Source organism: Copadichromis virginalis, linkage group LG23 (assembly GCF_057382275.1).
Source record: "Copadichromis virginalis isolate Kocher_CV1m ecotype Utaka linkage group LG23, C_Virginalis_male_GT1.1, whole genome shotgun sequence".
NCBI classification, from domain to species: Eukaryota; Metazoa; Chordata; class Actinopteri; order Cichliformes; family Cichlidae; genus Copadichromis; species Copadichromis virginalis.
This window is the reverse complement of record NC_140639.1, coordinates 32243951-32262577: the sequence shown is the minus strand read 5'-3', so window position 1 is coordinate 32262577 and position 18627 is coordinate 32243951. Positions and strand designations below refer to the sequence as shown.

General features: G+C 42.0%; 2 protein-coding genes across 4 annotated transcripts; one reads left to right on the top strand and one right to left on the bottom strand.

The window, feature by feature from the left end:
* Window positions 1-196: 196 nt before the first annotated feature.
* Window positions 197-17327, bottom strand: pcmtd2b (protein-L-isoaspartate (D-aspartate) O-methyltransferase domain containing 2b). 3 transcript variants are annotated; one of them, XM_085447833.1, is made up of 7 exons: window positions 17061-17327; window positions 7967-8127; window positions 7736-7886; window positions 3881-3983; window positions 3631-3802; window positions 3232-3355; window positions 197-3153 (listed from the first exon to the last, which is right to left on the bottom strand). In XM_085447833.1, exons 2-7 carry the CDS (start codon window positions 8120-8122, stop codon window positions 2585-2587), a joined length of 1275 nt encoding a protein of 424 aa, XP_085303959.1. In that variant the 5' UTR covers window positions 8123-8127; window positions 17061-17327; the 3' UTR covers window positions 197-2584. The 3 variants fall into 3 exon arrangements, with proteins under 3 accessions (XP_085303959.1, XP_085303957.1, XP_085303958.1); XM_085447831.1 differs by lacking the exon at window positions 17061-17327 and adding an exon at window positions 10487-10801; XM_085447832.1 differs by lacking the exon at window positions 17061-17327 and adding an exon at window positions 10330-10480.
* Window positions 5283-7250, top strand: LOC146681394 (uncharacterized). Its single transcript, XM_085447834.1, has 3 exons — window positions 5283-5579; window positions 5812-6094; window positions 6276-7250. Exons 1-3 carry the CDS (start codon window positions 5374-5376, stop codon window positions 6918-6920), a joined length of 1134 nt encoding a protein of 377 aa, XP_085303960.1. The 5' UTR covers window positions 5283-5373; the 3' UTR covers window positions 6921-7250.
* Window positions 17328-18627: the final 1300 nt, after the last annotated feature.

Here is an 18627-nt window from a genome sequence, read left to right as displayed (position 1 = left end):
GATTGTAAAACAGGTTTTTTTGGACCTGCTCTGGTGGAATCCCCCAATAAATTAGCATGTCGCCTTTAAATTATATATTATATAAATTCATATATTTGCAAACCTGTTATCTCTGGGATTATTGTCATATTTCACATTTTTTCTCTAAGAGAAAAATAAGCTCAATACTCACCTGACAAAACCACAAGAAACTGTCAACTTTTATATAATGAACTTTATTATCTGCAGGTCAATATTACAGCTCAACTCAGAAAAACAAGCAAGTCAGTCTCACCAAAGGAGAAAAAAAAAGTGTGTGATCGTATACATTCAGCAGAGGAGCACAACAGCACAGCAGAATGGTATTTGTATTGAATAAAGGAATGGTGCACATACAGTACTTGAAAGTAGATCAAGCAGTAGAAAAAAAGAAATCACAGTGAAGCGTGACGTTACACTTGGAACTATTTTCTCTGATTCCCGTTATTGTGGTCACATCCATGATTTATCTGATACACTGTATTACTGATGCAGAGTGCCTTCTGCATTGCCTTGTGCTTCAAAACCGATTCTTCGAATGCAAACAACCTTCAAATGGAAAAAAAATAATCTAAGGCTTTAGATGATTTTTACGTACCAAACAGTGGAAGTGGTGTAGTTTTAGAAATGTATTTTTCTTGTGATGAGTGACTTGCTGTTGATCTGCTGGTCCCACTCCAGATTTGAGTCCATGCAACTAAAGTTTGGCACAGAAGAAGGTGTAAAGTACAAAGGAATAATGCCCATCAAACTAGAGTCCACAGTGGGGAAAATGGTAATTAAAGAAGTATCTTCTATTTTAAAGTACCTGTTTAAAGTTGCTTTTTCTTATGATTCACAAAACAAAAAGTACACCAGTTTCATACATACACACCACTTCAAGTCTCAAAAAGTGATTTCATTCACAAAAACCTAAATATTACAAGGAACATGACAGCACACACCCAGTCATCAGAATAATTACTTGTGTGTTTTTATCATGCTGTTTTTTTATGTAAAATGGAATATTAGTATATTTTATGGTCATTCTCTTTTGGTTAATGGGATGCAGAGAAAAACAGTGAGACTGCCCTTTGGATGCAAATGTGAGGCTTAAAGTCAGCTTCATCTCCAAGGAGACGAAGACAAATGTATGATGAAACCTATGCATAGGAAAGAAAGAAAGAAGAAAAAAAAAATAAAGGAAAACTCAGCCCAGTAGATCGTCAACTAGGCTCTTAAAACACAGGGAAAAGATGACCGAGCGTCAGCCTTAAAAATAAGACAATTTAAAGGGTAATTCTGGTTTTATTTAAATTTGCTGTGCTCCCCTGGTTATTGTAGTTCTGTGGGTTCCTCAAAGCAGCAACCTCTCAGGCTGAAAAATTAAGCGAGGGCTCAGACTTTGATTTGACTGAAAGTTGTGCCAACACAGGCAGCTGTATGCTAGCCCAGACTTCTAGTATGTACTTATCATTTGTAAACATTTGAATCCATCAAGGAAGCATGGCAGAAATGCTCAGCTGACCAATTAGCATGTATTAGCAGGAGACTAGAACCAGTTTCCTTGTTTAAAAATAAAAAAAAAACAGAAAAAAAAGACGAGTACAATTTGATTTCCAGCCTGACATATTATCAGTGTTGTGTTTTTATTCTAGAAGCAGGTGTAAAAAAAGCTAGTAGCTGACCAGCATCCTCTGCAGCAGCCTACTCTCTCTACACTGGGATTAACAGCAAGTGAAATGGCTCTTAGAGCATCTCTGTTAGTGTCGAGACACAACAGAAACAAATAAACCACAATTATCCTTTAAGGGCTTAAATTACATCATGGACTGGGGGCTAAAGGCACAGCTCCCATTTTATTTAGAAATCTGTGGAAGAAACCTGCCACGCTATCTTGCGGTTGTCTGCTATAGCTACAACATCACCAAAGAAAATCTATTTAGTTCTCATACCCTTTAATCTGAATCTTCTTTAGTAAAATGACATCATCCCAGTGATAACAGCTGCTTGTGGACAAACTGGCTTCCACTCCATCATTCTGTACTCTCCAGCTGTAATCAGTTCCAGGCTGTGGCTAAACCGATCCCTCTGCTACAGTCTTTGATCTTGGGTTGTCTTGTTTACCCTGTGACTGTATCTTCTCTGAGTGCCACTAAGATGCCCCTGTACAAGCTATGTACTCAGGCAACAGTGGACTGTTAAACTGCTGTTTCTAATATTAGAGCTGCAGAGCTAATTCATAAATGGTTTATTTTATACCAATTTCTGTCTTTTTGCACCCCAAAGGAGGTCCAAAGTTTACAAATGGAAAACCCTCCCTCCCCCTCCCCTGGACGTACGGAGCTGACTTTTCACAGCACCAGAAAATGACTCGAGTAAAGAGCAGCGGGAAAAAGAGGGGGCAGAAACAGGATGGATGATGGCGACTATGAGGGCAGGTAAAAGAGAGAAACAGACCCGTGGCGGAGCTTGGGGTCAGTAAGGTGTATCGTCCTGCCTGTACAGGAGGTGGTGGGATTGGAACAGAGGCTTTAGCCCCTGCAAGATTCCAGCTCTGGACTCTGACTCGGGACCTGGCTGCAGCTCATTTCTCTCTGTAGTACAGCAGGTACATCTTCAGAGGCTCGGGTAGCGGCAGGCCCAGGATCCTTTCTCTCAGGACATTCACAGCGGGCTGGGGTCGGAGCAGCTCGCCCGTCTCCTTCTCTTCTTCCTCTTCCTGCTCCTCCTCTTCATCCTCCTCCTCCACCGTCTCCTCCTCCTCCACCACGACTGCCCTGCCTCCAGATCCCCTCCCCACCCTCCTGCCCCCTCTCATCTGCTGCCTCACTTCCCTCTCTCCTGCCTCCTCCTCTTCCTCCGCTCCTCGTGCCCCCTGGTTGTTGTTGTTGTCCAAGGAAGCAGGACCAATCCCACTGCTGGCTACGACCTGGCGGGTGGCCAGGACGAGGGCGTTGCAGTGCCGCCGGTGGACCCTCCTGCGTTTGAAACGAGGCCCATACTTATGAAGCCCTGCCACCGCCAGGCCCCGGCCAACGCTGAACGAGGAGCCTCGGCCACGGGAGTGGCTGTCTCCTCCATCCGTGGTCACCCTGAGGGTGTGGCGGATGCAGATACGGGCCAGTTCCTGTAACGATCGCACCTCAAACTTGGCTGAAATGTTGAGAATGGCAAGTCAACATCAGGGAAATGAAAATGGCGAGAAATGAAAGAAGGACAAATGACACTCACGTAGTGGAACAGTCTTGGGTTTGCTGTTGGTGCTGTGTTTGGGCAGCACCAGAGGGGCGAAGGACACAGAGATGATCTTTTTGGTCTCCCAGCTGTTCAGTCCCGTTCGAGTGATCTTGGTCAACTGCATAAAACAGAAGGGTAGTCCTTTAATACGTTTGTGTGTATAAATGATTTTTTTTTTCATCTGATTGAATTCAGTAACATGAAGAGTTCATACTATCAGTTTGTGTGCCAAAAACTGCAGCTCCTGTAATCACTACTGTAGCTCCAAAAGCGAGGGTGACATTACTACATGCAGATATTTATTTATAGAGATTATCTCTTGAATATTTCCAGTTACACTTATATTTTAAAAAGTAACATAAAATACCATGGAGACTCAGACAGACCACAAACCTTTTCCTCAAGAGGCATCACCAGGATGCCCCCCACCTTGAGCAGGTTCTTCATATAATCCTCATGCTCTTTCTGCACGCCGGCCCCGCAGTACACCCTGTCATACTGACGGCTCTCTGGAGGGATCTCCAAGCAGTTTCCCACCACAAAGGATGGCTCACAGAACTCAAATCTGAAGTGAGAGAGCAGCAATGCACAACAAGCCATGGAGGAGATTAAAAAAATGCTGCTGACAAGTCAAGAAACCTACTTGTCAAAACTGTCGCTGGTTTTAATGAAGGAGTCGAGCTTCTGGTAGGCGTACTCTATCACATCTGCGTGTAACTCTATGCCGTGATTCACTCCAAAGGGACCTGTAACAGTCAGCACAGCACAGTGTCTAATCAACCTTATGAATATTTAATTCAATTCAATTTTATTTATATATCTTTAAATCACAACAACAGGTGTCTCAAGGTGCTTTATATTGTAGGTTAAAGACCCTACAATAACATAGAGAACCCCAATAATTAGATGATCTCCTAGACTCTCTGGTGGCCTTCAAAAGTGTTCAGTTTGCAGCCAATCACAAAGCCATCCTTCCTGATTGCAGTGTACCACAGCTGGAAAAGCTTCATCATTTTCCAGCATGCACTGAAGGAGCTCAGCTTTCCTGGGAAATAGAGCTTGCTCATCCCCTTTTGTACACATCATCTGTGTTGGTGTTCAAGCTGTTGACGTGGCTGTGCTGCTACTTGTACTCCTCCACCACATCCAGATCTTGTCCCAGGATAGACACACGTACACACCTATGCCTGCATTTGTCCTTTTTCTTCTGAAGTTGACCACCGGTTCTTTGATCTTACTCACATTCAGAAGCAGACCAGTCCACAAAATCACTATCAGTAAAACATCCAATCACTAAAGGAATATCAGAGTATCTTCAGTGTTAACATCTTCAGTGTACTGGATTCATTTTGTCCTTATGAAGTGAAGTGAAAGAAGTGAAAATTTTATTTCGGTCAACAACAACAACATAGATTATCATTTTACATAAAAGTACTCAATCATACAGTAACCGAAAAAGAAATAGGCTGAAGCCTTGTGGCTTATAATTATCCTATCCTTTACCCCATAGGAATAATCAAATCCTTAACCAAGAAAATAAATAGCATTGATAAATAAGTTATATAACAGTTTGAAAAGAAATCAATGATAAATCAAGAAATTAAATCAACACAAAGTTTTTCATCAAACCAAATTTCCGTAGCCTTTTTGTTCCTTCTCCCTTTCTTCTATTTTAACACTCACTCTCCAACCGTTCAGTGGTTGCTCCTGCCTGAGCCTGGTTCTGCCAAAGGTGTCTTTGTATTACAGTTTTTGCTCGTTGCTTGAACACTATAAACCCATGCTTAGACTAAAGTAACACAACTTGAAGCTTTTGTTACCATACCTCAAACACATGTACCCATACCTTAAACAAAAGTGCTGCTTTGCACTCTGGTTGCAATTATGCAACACACTTACTCCTTTATGCAACACACATGGTCCTGCATACTACACTCTATTTCATACATAAGACACTTCGTTCAAAAATGAAATTTCAGGGTGCCATTTGGAAAACACATGTATCCAAAATACAAAACACATCGGGTAATTGCAACCATTCAAATATACACCTGAAGGCACTTACTTGCAAAACTGAACACCAATTAGCCAACCACAAAAAGCCCTCAGTTTAGCCATTTCAAGAACTTTGCAAGCATGGATGGAGGGAGAGCAAGAGGAAGAGGAGGAGGAGGTCAAAGAGGCCATGCACGGACCCATATTTCTGATGATATAAGAGCAACTTTGGTGGACCATGTCATCAACCACGGCCTGACTATGAGGGAAGCTGGGCAGAGAGTCCACCCACATCTAAGCCGCTTCACAGTGGCATCTGTAATACGAACATTCCGACTAGAAAACAGGTCTGTCTTCACCTCCATACCTTCTGCTCTACTCAGATGGTTTCATAGCACTGTTCTACAATATATCACATTACCATATCAAGTGTACGGGGTGCTAATGCTCCTTTTGCAGCCAAAGTGGCTGATTCCTTATATTGAAGTAGTGTTGTACAGTGGATGACACAGTACATACAGTAAAGTACTGTAAGAAAAATAAGCAAACCGATGACAATATGTGGTTGTATTTCTCCAGAATGACTCGAAGACCTTCTGGGGGAGGACGGCAACGCCTGTTCACACAACAGCAGGAACTTGCTGTTGTGGACCTAGTGAGGGCAGACAATGCCATCCGTCTCCACCAGCTACGACGGAAAATACTTGCAGACAGGCGAGTGTTCAGCAACATAGACCATGTGAGCATCACCACCATCAGACGCATCTTGGGTAAACACAGCATCACCATGAAGCAGCTCTACAGAGTCCCATTCGAGAGGAACAGTGACAGGGTCAAAGGACTTCGAGCTGAATATGTACGGGTACGTGTAACTGTCCCTTACATTTACAATAGAGTATTGGTGAAGTCCAGTAGCAGCTGAATATGTACCATATCAGTACCACATGGATCTATTCTGAGAGCTACACAGGTACCTGTGTGATGGGGTGAGGGTGCTGTATGTGTAGCACTGTAGTACAGTGATATGTTCCCCTTTTTTCCAGAGAATCTTGGCCATGGATGGAGCTGCACAGCCTCATGAATACATTTTCATTGATGAAGCTGGATTCGACCTGAGCAAAACAAGACGACGGGGTCGTAATGTAATTGGCCAAAGGGCAATTGTGCACGTCCCAGGGCAGCGCGGGGGAAACATCACATTATGTGCCGCCATATGCCTTCGAGGGCTTCTGCACCATCATGCAATACTAGGTCCATACAATAGCCAACACATACTCACATTTCTAGATGCTCTCCATGATATAGTTGTTCAGAACAGACCAGATCAGCCCAGGTTTGTGGTGATATGGGATAATGTCAGTTTCCATCGGGCTGCTCTGGTCCAGGCCTGGTTCTCCAACCACAATCAATTTGAAGTGGTATACTTGCCCCCTTACTCAACATTTTTGAACCCTATAGAGGAATTTTTTTCGGCTTGGAGATGGCGAGTATATGACCGCCAACCACATGCCCGCATGCCTCTTCTGCAGGCAATGGAACAGGCCTGCGGCGACATTCAGGTGACAGCAATCCATGGATGGTTTCGACATGCAAGAGGATATTTTCCCCGGTGCCTAGCGGGAGAGGACGTTGCTTGCGATGTTGATGAGGTCCTGTGGCCAGACCCCAACAGACGGCGGGATCCATGATCCATGATCCATATGCACAATTGTCATGGTTTTTTGTGTTTACAGTATAGTGTTTTTTCTATTGCAGTATTATTGTGTTGTTGTTGTTGTTTTTTTTGCTTTATCTGAATTCATGGTACTGCAATGTACAATATTGAGTAGGTCTATTTGCGTTTTTGGTTGTTTGAAAATGTGTGTCCTGTAAATGTGCCTTCTGAATAAACAATGGAAATCAAGGACTGCAGTGTTTTATATAAAGAAGACTAGTGTGTTCCCCCTGATCTGTCAGTGTTTGCATATGATGCAAGTATGTGTCATTTTGTCATTTTGAGTTACATTTTGACAAAGGAATGTTAGGTTTTGACAGCAGAGTTTAGGTTTTGGGAGTAGAGTTTCAATTTGGCACAGATGTGAATGGTATATTTCCCAGTGTTGTGTCATGTGTACTTGTGTGTACAGTTTTGGCACAGAGAGCGGAGTTTTGCAAAATGTGTTCAAGCAGTGGGCAAAAACTGTAAAAATGTTGTAGGGTCTTTATCTTATAATATGAAAAGCCTTGAAACAACCATTGTTATTATTAACTGTTTTTGTGAACATGCAGATATTTTAGACAACTAAGAAAACACCATTATCCATCTCTACTGTGAATAAAGAATTTCACAGACAGCACAGGAAAATGATGCTTCTTTTTACATCAAAAATATTGCTGAGTAAAGTAATCCAGTGACAGCTGTCATTGTTTGGGTACGCTAAAAGCATTAACTGCTAATAGCTAATTTGGTGTCCTTTAAATAATAACCAAAGAATATATGCTGAAAAAGTAAGGAGCTGCATACCCAGAATGAGGCCGACCATGGTGCTGAGGTAGCCCGTCCCACTGCCAAGGTTGAGAAAGGAGAGTCCAGGGTGGAGATCCAAAGCCTCCATCACTTCCGAGTAAATACACGGAGCAGATAGGTGGATGTTTCCGTGCCGCCATGCCAGATCCTAAATGCAACAACAGCATATAGTACATTTACCAGCTTAGACCCCTGTGGGCTGATTCCACACACTTTCACTGTGCTGACCTTATATGCGTTATCCCGGTATTCATCCAGGTAATAGTCTGCACGGTCGATAGCTCGGAAAGCTCGCTCCACCAGGTCTGAGCGGATGTAGTAAGCCTCCTTAAGGTTGTCAATCAAGTCATCGTTGTCCTCACCGGCACTCACAGCTCCACCCATCCTGACTGAAGACCAGATGACAAAAGCATAAGGCACGGTTTCACTTCGAGACACAGTTCCAGTAGCTGTTCATGCTGTTGTTGTTTGTTTGTTTTTTTAAGTCTTTCAGTGTTTTTTAAGTTCATTCATTAAAGGAGGACTTCTAGGTTGGTGCCCTCTCACACCAGAAGTTTGCACACTTTAAAGGTTTCCAAATGACACTGTCTTTGTTCTTTTAGTGTCAATTTCACAACCCTGTGGGGAAAAAAAATCTGAAACAAATAAAAGGCATTAGGACAGGATTCTACAGTGAAAGGATAGGCTGTTTTCCTTAAAACATTAAATATCTTAGAGTTTTGTTCTGGTTTGTGTGCAAAACAAACAGTGTCAAAAACAACAAGAAATAAGAAAATATGCCAGTGGGTTCCAAAACTAATCTGTAACAGACACATAAAGTTAAACAGGTTAGCAGGCTATCTTAAACTAAAAAAACTGAAGTTAAACTGAAGCTGAACAACATATCTGATTAAATTATTAAGCAAATTAAGTACTGCTCCTTGCCCTGCACATTTCAACAGTATTCTGGCAGCTTTAAACTTACTTTCAGAACCATTTACTTTCATTTACATGTAGACAAACGCCATCAAGCTTTGGCTCAACAAAGAGGCAGAATACATTGTATTATATTTGATCTTTTTTTCATTTTCTTAACCTCAAATGGATGAAGTGAATAGAAGGTGATTATCAACCTGTATGGCTGAAAGTGAGCAAACACAGAAGTGCCAAAATGTCCAGGTCTTCTAATGTCCTCTTAAGGTTAACTTTAAAAGTCAATCAATATCCACAGACTCACATGTTAAAATAGTCACTTTGATACATAGTCTATGTTTTTTCTTAAGGATTGTTACACTGGCAGCCATGGCCTCTAGCGGTCTACTAAGACTCACCTCTGTTGATTCAGGCCACTGAACTGGACCTTTTCATCTTGCTACTGCTGTTTCCTTTTGGAGCATTTTTAATGGAATTATATTACAAATAATATGACTTGTTGTAAGGAGCAGAGTGGAATTCTACCAAATTACTAGTCTTGTCAGCACTAATTAGCACGTGAACAGTACCCTTACAGCCATCAATTGCTGTTGTGATTTGGTGCTATATAAATTTTTAAAAAGAACTGAAGCATTGCAGCAGAGTAGTATTCAAATTTTTCCTTTGTTCTCACTTCAACAGGATGCATCTGGATCAACTCCTGGATAAATTTAATGGCACACAGTATCTTATTGATATCTTATTCCGGTGTTTATTTTTTTTTCTAATTTTTCTGTGTAACTTTTATACTGTCCACTGCTGTAACAAAACAAATTTCCCACACGTGGGACTAATAAAGGTTATCTTATCTTATCTTAGTAGTGAACGCTTCCCAGGGAGACTTTCAGCACCAATTACATGATCAAACTGCAGTAAGAGGGTTAGGTGTGGCTTTTAGCAGCAGAATGTGACTAGGATGTGACCAACTCTGTTAAAAACACCATAGGGCAGTGCCAAAGGACAGAGATCACTGCAGGGTGCACTGTCTGCGAAATGTTGGACACCCTCGTTAGGCTATAAAAGAAGAAAGGGCTGAGTGCATTTAAATAACAGAGGATGTACTGTCTTCGTTTAAAAAAAGTGTCAGGTGGTGAAGCCCTAAAGGAACATGAATTCTTGGGAGGAGAAGAACAAGGTTTTTGCCTCGTTATGTTTTTTATTTTATTTTATCTTTTGGCATACAATGGGAATCTATGCCCCCGTGAGTATGATCACCCGCCTTTTTCTTCTTCTTCTTTTTTGATTTACTTTGTTTTGTTTTGGGCTGTGGACACAAATGGCCACAGCAGGGCGCTGCCGGTCATTTTCGTAATTTAGTATCTAAGTGGTTTAGTAGGCTAGTAGGGTACACGCTTCATGCCAAACAGTGCCAACTGAACTTGGCTATTTATTTCCTGATTTAGTGATCAGCTAACACGCCCTTTCCTTTCTAAAAACGCTTTTCACGTCGAGTCTAAAGTCCGGCTCCGGCCGGGACTTCCAACTCCAGCATACCCGTCTGCACGCTGCTGTGCTGCGGTGCCATTTGCGCCACTCAGGTGATCGAGTTTCGAAATAAATAAATAAATAAATGGAGCTCGGTTGAGCCAATAATCACCCAGCCTAAAGGATAACAACAGCACAATGCATTCGTAACAAACCTCCATGGAACGACAAGGTCAACACAAGCAGAAACACAACTGCATTCTTATCGTCGGTGGAAGATCAGGAAAATCGAGAGGAGCCCAGCGAGCTGCTGCTGGTCTGCAGCCACACAGCGCGCCTCCACACACAACACGGCCCAGCTGAAGCGTGTACCTCTTATTAACGCCGCCTGATATTCTCTGTCTCTGCGCTTTTCCTTGTGCTCAGCCTTTTGTTGGTGGGGGATCCAGTCAGAAACACATCACTGCTGGATGTAAACATTCGGCCAGCTGACGCTCTGACGTCAGACGTAACACACGCAGAGTAACGGCCAGAGGGGGATGGCCTACTTTCAGCAGTGTGGGCTGTGGAAGTGGAACAGGCCAGACGCGGGTGGAAACCGACGGAGAGCGCAAATGTGAACGGCAGCGAGAGGAAAACAGCTTCATCCAACTGAGTCTCGATGCTGCTCAGTGTTTGTTTGTGTGTTTGTTTGTTTTCCCGCCCACCTAAGCATGTCTTCGCTCTGATTGGCCTGTCACCGTCTTACTAATTATTACTGAATTACAGTCGCTTAGGTAGTTGCTGTGTTCCAACATCTGTAGGTCAGTAGGTTAAAAGTCAAGTCAGTACCTTACTTGGATGCAGTACTAATGGACCTTCTCCATACATTTAATGACAGTTATTTGAACCAAAACTTTCATATTTGGATTTATCACCCCACAAGACTTGTTATCACTGCTTTTCAGTCCAGCTAATGTGTGGTTTGGCATTTCTCAGCCTTCTCTTCCCACCCATTTCCCTTCCTTCAATGACTGGTACATGGATTAACTGAAAGGCCAGATTCATCTCTCAGGTCCTGTGTGAGGTCTTTGCTTTCCCCATCTCTTTAGGACATGACTTTCAGAAAATGGTTATCTAGTGTAGGTACTAGGTAGGTTGTTTTTTTTTTTTAGACCTCGTGCTTCTTTTGTCCTCCGCTTGTCCAGTATCATTTTGTTATGGACACATATCATGTTTTGTGTTAATAGGTCTTTGGGGACCACCTTGTTGGTGGAGAAATACTATTTTACCTTTTTAAAGCTGTTATCTTTGAAAAGATGTGGGAACAAATTAAGCTGCTAGTAACACAAGGCCTAAAGATACAATTTATAATCAATTATTTGCTAAATTGTCTGTACACGTAGCTACAATGCTGGTCTATCCCTTGAATAAGGTGCCTTTTTTTATGCTTGAACATTCATAAGTCAGCGTTACCCCCTCCTGCCCCCCGAAAATGTTCAGGTACTAGGACTGTATTGAAATGAGCAAATGTTCAAAGAAAAACTTCAAAGAAAGATCTTCAGAAACCTCAGAGATCCACTTTAAAAATTACTTTACTTTTTACTAAAGAAAACCTGGCTCCTTAGAAACTCGTTCTCTCAGTATGTGATAATAAATGCAAATTAGTTTTTTTTTGTATTTGTATCCAGGTGTCAAGGTTCACAGCTCACTGAGTGAATGGGACTCTTTCAAAGACACACAATTTTTAAATTTATTTATTTTTTATAGAGAAACACTAACATGAATGCACAAATGTGCTCTTTCATTATCTTATTGTCAACTTTTTTGTTGGATTCCAGAAAGAAGAATAAAGACTGGTGATGGATCTGCAGTTGTTTGTTGTGAATTTATTATTCTTTAACATAACTGAAGTCATAACAGAATTCTTTAACATACTCCATATACTGCATTAGCCCAGCTGGAATTTACCTTTCAATCTCTGTTGTAATAAATAAATAAACTTCTTCTCAACCCCCTCAAATAAAAGCTAAGAGTATGCACTTTAAGCTCATATTCACCACATACCTGTAACTTGTTCTTGTAAACAGCTAAAATTAAAAAAAGAAAGCACCTCTAAAAATATGGTGTCAAAATCACGGAGTATTATAATAATGAGTACTAATTGGCTAAACCAGAACACCAACAGCATTCTTCTTTTCACTAAACCGCATCAACAGTTACGGTAACTCGCTGCATTTTATGACAACAGTATATTACTGTGGTCTCATTCACTTATGCATTTTGAACTTTATCTATACTTCTGAGAATTCCAGGAATGATTAATTCCTGGAATTCACAGAAGTATAGATAAAGTTCAAAACATATCTCATACAACAAAGGTTCAGAAAATGATCCACTAGATGGCAGTGCTGCTCAAAATATAAATAGAGCGATGAAAACATAAATAATCTAGCTACATCTGAAATGAATCTAGCGAATTCAGATCCCTAATTTTGTTTAATATGTAGAAAGACAGTGTGTCGTATATTACTAACTGGCTAAAAGCTGAAGGCTTTGCATTCCATTCTTTTTGTGAAATGTCTAGAAATCACACGCAAGCCAGCAGTCTGTAAGAAAAGTGCTCTGTCAAAAAGGTAGTATGAGGTCTTATATGATGGAGCCTCATTATATAAGATTTTGTATGTGAGGAGCAGGTCTTTAAATTCAGTTCTGGATTTAACAGGAGGTCAATGAAGAAAAGACAATATAGGAGACATATGCTCTCTCCTACTAGTCAGTACTCTTATGCAGTATTCTGGATCTGCAGGTAGTTTCTAGAGCCTCCTGATAATAATGAATTTAGAAGTAATAAATACATGAACTAGCTTTTCAGTATCACTCTTGAGAGCCTCTAGATCCTTTAAAGATGCCGTAGAAGCACTCGGTTCTGTCCCTCTCTTCTGACCTCCCGGGTAAATATTGGTGACAAGTTGAACTGAAATTTCGGATTCATCACTTATACCACATGCTGTAATGGATTTTCAGTCCAGTTCTTGTGTAAATTAGCATACCTCAGCAGGCACGTGCAGAGGGGGGGGGGGGGGGGGCTAGAGGGGCTTGAGCACCCGCCCCTTTCATGATGGGTGCCCAAAGTGCCCTTTTGTTGAGGCAACTTTAAAAAAAAAAAAAAATTATTTATTTTTTAATGTGTGTGTGCGTGCGGAGTCCTGTCTGTGCCCCTCAACAATAATATTTAACTATTACAGTTTTTTACAGTCGCTAACAAGCGCCTACCCATACTTCAGATACTTTTTCTAAACTCTTAACACAGACCCACACCTACAAAACACAATTGGCCAAATGGATAATATCCTTCCCAAAAATACACTTTGTTAAATATATACTAACTCCTCATTTCAAAATTAGAACACATCGTTCTCTGCACACACTAACTGTACAAAAACACTATAAATCTGACTCAAAATGAAATTAGTCTGTCAAAGAATAACACTTGTTTTCACTTCACAAGGTACATGCAGTCAATCAAAGTACACCAGGTTTCAAAATACTGGCTATTATTGACATTACAAAAACTGCATAGACTTTTATGTTTCAGTTTCACAGGTATTTGCATGCGAAACATGCAATCCACCATATTGACACCAGAAATGTCTTGGTTGGTAACTGTATGTCCACATGTACAGTAATGTTCACATTCAAAAGCATTCCAGTAAAAAGCAAACAAGTTTTTGTTTCTTTACTGTTTACCACAGGAGGTACAGTAGAAACACGGTATGATAGGACAGAGAAAGTTTTACAGTATTGCTTACAGTGAACAAAATATCCATGAAACACACAAGAGCATTCTGAACAAAAAAACAACAGCAAAAAGCCAAGATAAAAAGGGGGGGAGGGGGAGGGGGGCTAAAAAAAGGCAAAAGATTTGCATCTAATCTCTGCGATCTTCAGGGTTAGGCCACATGTTTTCATCAACATCACATCTGATGTTATCCAAGTCGATGCACCTGGGATAAAACCGCCTGGTATGTCGGATCCACCGACATATCATTGCAGAAGCAGAGGTTTTTATACTGTATCTAAGGTTTGGAATATTGTTTTTGCTATTGTGGGATGTTGTGTGTTAACATTCGTAGATACTACAAGAACAGTCCATAGTTTTGTTGGGAGGTATAACTTGTCTGTTAAGAAAATGTAAGCATTGTGGAAATGTGTTCACTGACTGCATATTGGGTGAACACGACATGAAATGTGTGAATGGTATGGCCACAACAGACCGATCCTGTGCTAATTGTGTTTAGAGTTTTGCAAATGTGACAACTGTTTGGACAAACGCTTGTTAGCGACTGTAAAAAACTGTAATCACAGTTTTGCTAAATAAAAGGATCTGGCTTGCATCAGTCACATGATCACATTTAACCAATGATCGCCCTTGACGGCAAAACGCGCTGGTTACGAGGCGGGAACGAGCTCACAAAGAGCACGCGCATTTTTAGCGGTCCGGAGCTGTAGGAGAAACACAAGTTAACTCAGAGACACAGACTGATGCGACACAACCAGTAAGTAGGTGTACAGCGCACACTGTAGTGTGTAGCACCCAGGAGTATCAGCTTATTACGTACACGTTGGTAAGTTGTCTTGTTGCAGCTGACGAACTGAAACAAATGACCGAGCTGTGTGTGCAACAGCGCGACAAACATTACCTGTCCTTTTATTAACTGCACAAGTAGTGCTGGTCACAGCTGCTGGCTACCTGGCTGTCATTTCAATTCAATTCAATTCAATTTTATTTATATAGCGCCAAATCACAACAAAAGTCGCCTCAAGGCGCTTCATTGGTACAGAGAAAAACCCAACAATCATATGACCCCCTATGAGCAAGCACTTTGGCGACAGTGGGAAGGAAAAACTCCCTTTTAACAGGCAGAAACCTCCGGCAGAACCAGGCTCAGGGAAGGGCGGGGCCATCTGCTGTAATTGGTTGGGGTGAGAGAAGGAAGACAGGATAAAGACATGCTGTGGAAGAGAGACAGAGATTAATAACAGATATGATTCAATGCAGAGAGGTTTGTTAACACATAGTGAGTGAGAAAGGTGACTGGAAAGGAAAAACTCAATGCATCATGGGAATCCCCCGGCAGCCTACGTCTATTGCAGCATAACTAAGGGAGGATTCAGGGTCACCTGCTCCAGCCCTAACTATATGCTTTAGCATATAGTTGTCATGGGTCTGTAGCTCTGTCACCGTTTCAGGGAACATATTTAGTTTTAAAGTAAGTTTCCGGGCTTTTCCTGCCTTTCTGGAGGGATTATATTTCACTAAAAACGATCTAATATGCATGTCCACATAATTATGCATTATTATAATTATAATATATTAAAAAACACGCTGTATTTTAAAGAACATACATTAAGAAGCAGATTATATTAGATTTATATTTTAAATAAGACAAAATTTGGATTTTACAGCAGTAAAATGATTGTATCTCTACAGTTTAAAAATGTAATAAGCTTTGCCCCTGCACAGAGTGGATAGTGAAACAAATGGAATCATCATAATTACATTATTTCATATTTATTACTTCCCCCTCCTCTTTGCTTTATTATTGTAGCTCTAGTAATAAATAATAATGTAAGGATTCTGGATCAGCACCGTGATGCCCATAGTATATACAGTATTCTGAAGAAGGTCTAAAATGTCACTGTGTGTGTGTGCATGTGTGTGTTTTATTTAGATGGATTTTTTTTAATTATTACTCATGATATAACATTGTCCAGACATGGCTGGTAAGGACATGAGGAGGAAACAGCAGGAGCTGTGTGAGGCTACTAAAGGCAGGGCTATAACATTTTTCTGTGATCATTTTATTATAGATTAAGTGCTGGAGTTGTTAGGTGTGGATAATTAGATTATAGTTTATTGCAATAGCAAGTTGTGCCTTGTTCTCACATAGCAAGTGGAGAGTGATATATGAAATGATGGAAGGAAGGAAGAAGAGAAGCAAAGAGTGATTCACAGGCAGAGCCTAAATTATTTCTCACAGTTTTTGTTGCCTTATGGTTCCAAGCGCTGTCACCAATCTTTGCATTTTGTTATTATCTCATGACATTTAATCAGCTACCATCTCTCCTGTGGGCTTTTTAATGTCTACAGTCTCAGATCAGCACAGCCCTGCCCTTCCCATATTAGATTTTTGATGAATGTGTGTTGTTGTTATTCAGCCTGGTTCAATGTGCCCCTTTTTAACTTTGAGCACCCGCCCCTTTAAACCTCTCTGCACGGCCCTGTACCTCAGCCTTTCCTCCCCATTTTCCTTCCTTAAGAATGACAGTCACCCTTCCACTTAAAGCATTACTGATGATGCTGTAGATGGATCAACTGAAGGGCCAGAGGCATCACTGCAGACCTGTGTCAGGTCTTTGCTGGATTTTCTTCTTAAGGACATGACATGATCTGCTGTACACAACTTTTTAGTCCTGCTTCTTCATCATTTGCCCTCTATTTTTCCAATTCCATCAGTGTTTCCCAAGGACACACTGCTCACTATGCCAAGTTTTCAGTTAATAGTTCTCTGGGAATCGCCTTGTTGGTGCAGAAATACAATTGTATGCCCATCAAACTCTTATTTTTGTCATTTTTCATAGACTCATCTGAAGAAATGGGATCAAATTAGGTCCTTTGTGACAGCCTGCTAGTAACAAACTGCCCTATTTATGCTTGATTCATAGGTCAGTGTTGAACAGAGATAGGCAGTAAGTATTGCAAAATCGGTAATTAGATTACCGTTACTTTCCCGTAGGAACACTGCGTTACAAAAACCGTGATTTTTTGCGCGAATGTCTCATGACAGTGACGTAAGCAAGTGCGCCGTTGGTGACAACAGCTGTGTGCAGGTCAACAGTGGATCATATATCGATTGTGGAAGAGAGTATGAGCATGCAGCGTCTAAAGCGTGGAAGTACTGACCTTACTTTGAGTTTGATTCCATAAAAAGTGACAAAAACATTAGCGTCCGTTGTGCGTGGGAAGAAAACTTTTTACAGCGAAAAAAAACCCTAAACTTCCAAGCAAGCACCGAGTGCGCAACGACGTAATGGGAAATTCACAGAGAAACACTATGGCAAGCCATTAGAGCCAAAATTTGCCACTTTCCTAACCCGTTTGGTTAAGAAATGGCGTAAAAAACGCCGTTTAATTATTCAAAACGCCGAAAAAAAACGGCGTTCTGTTCCGACAAACGCCGCTTTTTCCGCCACTCGGATGGCGCCCTGAACGCACCATCAGAGTGACGTAAAAAGCGGCGTTCAAAGACAGACGGAAACGCCGTTTTTTACGCTACTCGGCACAAAACGCCGTTTTTATGCATCTTTGAACGGCGTTTTTTACGGCGTTCTCTGCCAGCTGTAACGGCGTTTAAAACGGCGTTTTGTTGAAATTATGCAGGGCACTCCCCATGGTTCCCTCATCCAATTACTTTCAACTGTTTGTGGACTTCAGCTCTGCCTTCAACACCATCCTTCCAGACCATCTCCGAGGCAAGCATTCCCAGATGAATGTGCCTGATCCCATCTGCCGGTGGATCACTGACTTCCTGACGGACAGGAAGCAGCACGTGAGGCTGGGGAAGAATGTCTCGGACTCCCGGACCATCAGCACCGGCTCCCCTCAGGGCTGTGTTCTTTCTCCTCTGCTCTTCTCCCTGTACACCAACTGCTGCACCTCCACCCACCAGTCTGTCAAGCTAATCAAGTTCGCAGATGACACCACCGTCATTGGGCTCATCTCTGACGGGGATGAGTCTGCCTACAGGAGGGAGGTTGAACGTCTGGTGTCTTGGTGCAGCCACAACAACCTGGTGCTGAATGCCCAGAAGACAGTGGAGATTATTGTGGACTTCAGGAAGCACACAGCCCCACTCCCCCCCATCATCCTGACTGACACCCCCATCACCTCTGTGGACTCATTCCGCTTCCTGGGTACCACCATCACCCAGGACCTGAAGTGGGAGCCCACCATCACCTCCGTCATCAAGAAAGCCCAGCAGAGGATGTACTTCCTGAGGCAGCTGAAGAAATTCAACCTGCCAACACGGACGATGATGCAATTCTACACTGCAATCATCGAGTCCATCCTCACCTCCTCCATCACCGTGTGGTACGCTGGAGCCACTATCAGGGACAAACAGAGACTGCAGCGTGTTGTGCGCTCTGCTGAGAAGGTGATTGGCTGCAGACTCCCATCTCTGCAGGACCTGTACACCTCCAGGACACTGCGGCGTGCAGCCCGGATCTCAGCTGACCCTTCTCACCCTGGACACAGTCTGTTTGACCTGCTCCCCTCAGGCAGGAGGCTCCGGTCCATTCGCACCAGAACCTCTCGCCACAAGAACAGTTTCTTCCCCTCTGCTGTTGGACACATGAACAATAACCACATGACTGTCCCCGCCACTAACACATGACCCTACGCTGTGTCACTGCATCATTTCATGTCTGGCACTGATCACCACCTGCACTCATGTATATATCTTTCAACG

Coding starts and splice junctions, on each gene's coding strand:
- LOC146681394 (XM_085447834.1), top strand. CDS start 5,374: ATGGATGGAGGGAGAGCAAGAGGAAGAGGAGGAGGAGGTCAAAGAGGC. Junction 5,580..5,811: donor ACATTCCGACTAGAAAACAG/GTCTGTCTTCAC, acceptor GTATTTCTCCAG/AATGACTCGAAGACCTTCTG. Junction 6,095..6,275: donor TTCGAGCTGAATATGTACGG/GTACGTGTAACT, acceptor CCTTTTTTCCAG/AGAATCTTGGCCATGGATGG.
- pcmtd2b (XM_085447833.1), bottom strand. CDS start 8,122: ATGGGTGGAGCTGTGAGTGCCGGTGAGGACAACGATGACTTGATTGAC. Junction 3,803..3,880: donor ACCAGCGACAGTTTTGACAA/GTAGGTTTCTTG, acceptor CTCTCACTTCAG/ATTTGAGTTCTGTGAGCCAT. Junction 3,356..3,630: donor TGATGCCTCTTGAGGAAAAG/GTTTGTGGTCTG, acceptor TGTTTTATGCAG/TTGACCAAGATCACTCGAAC.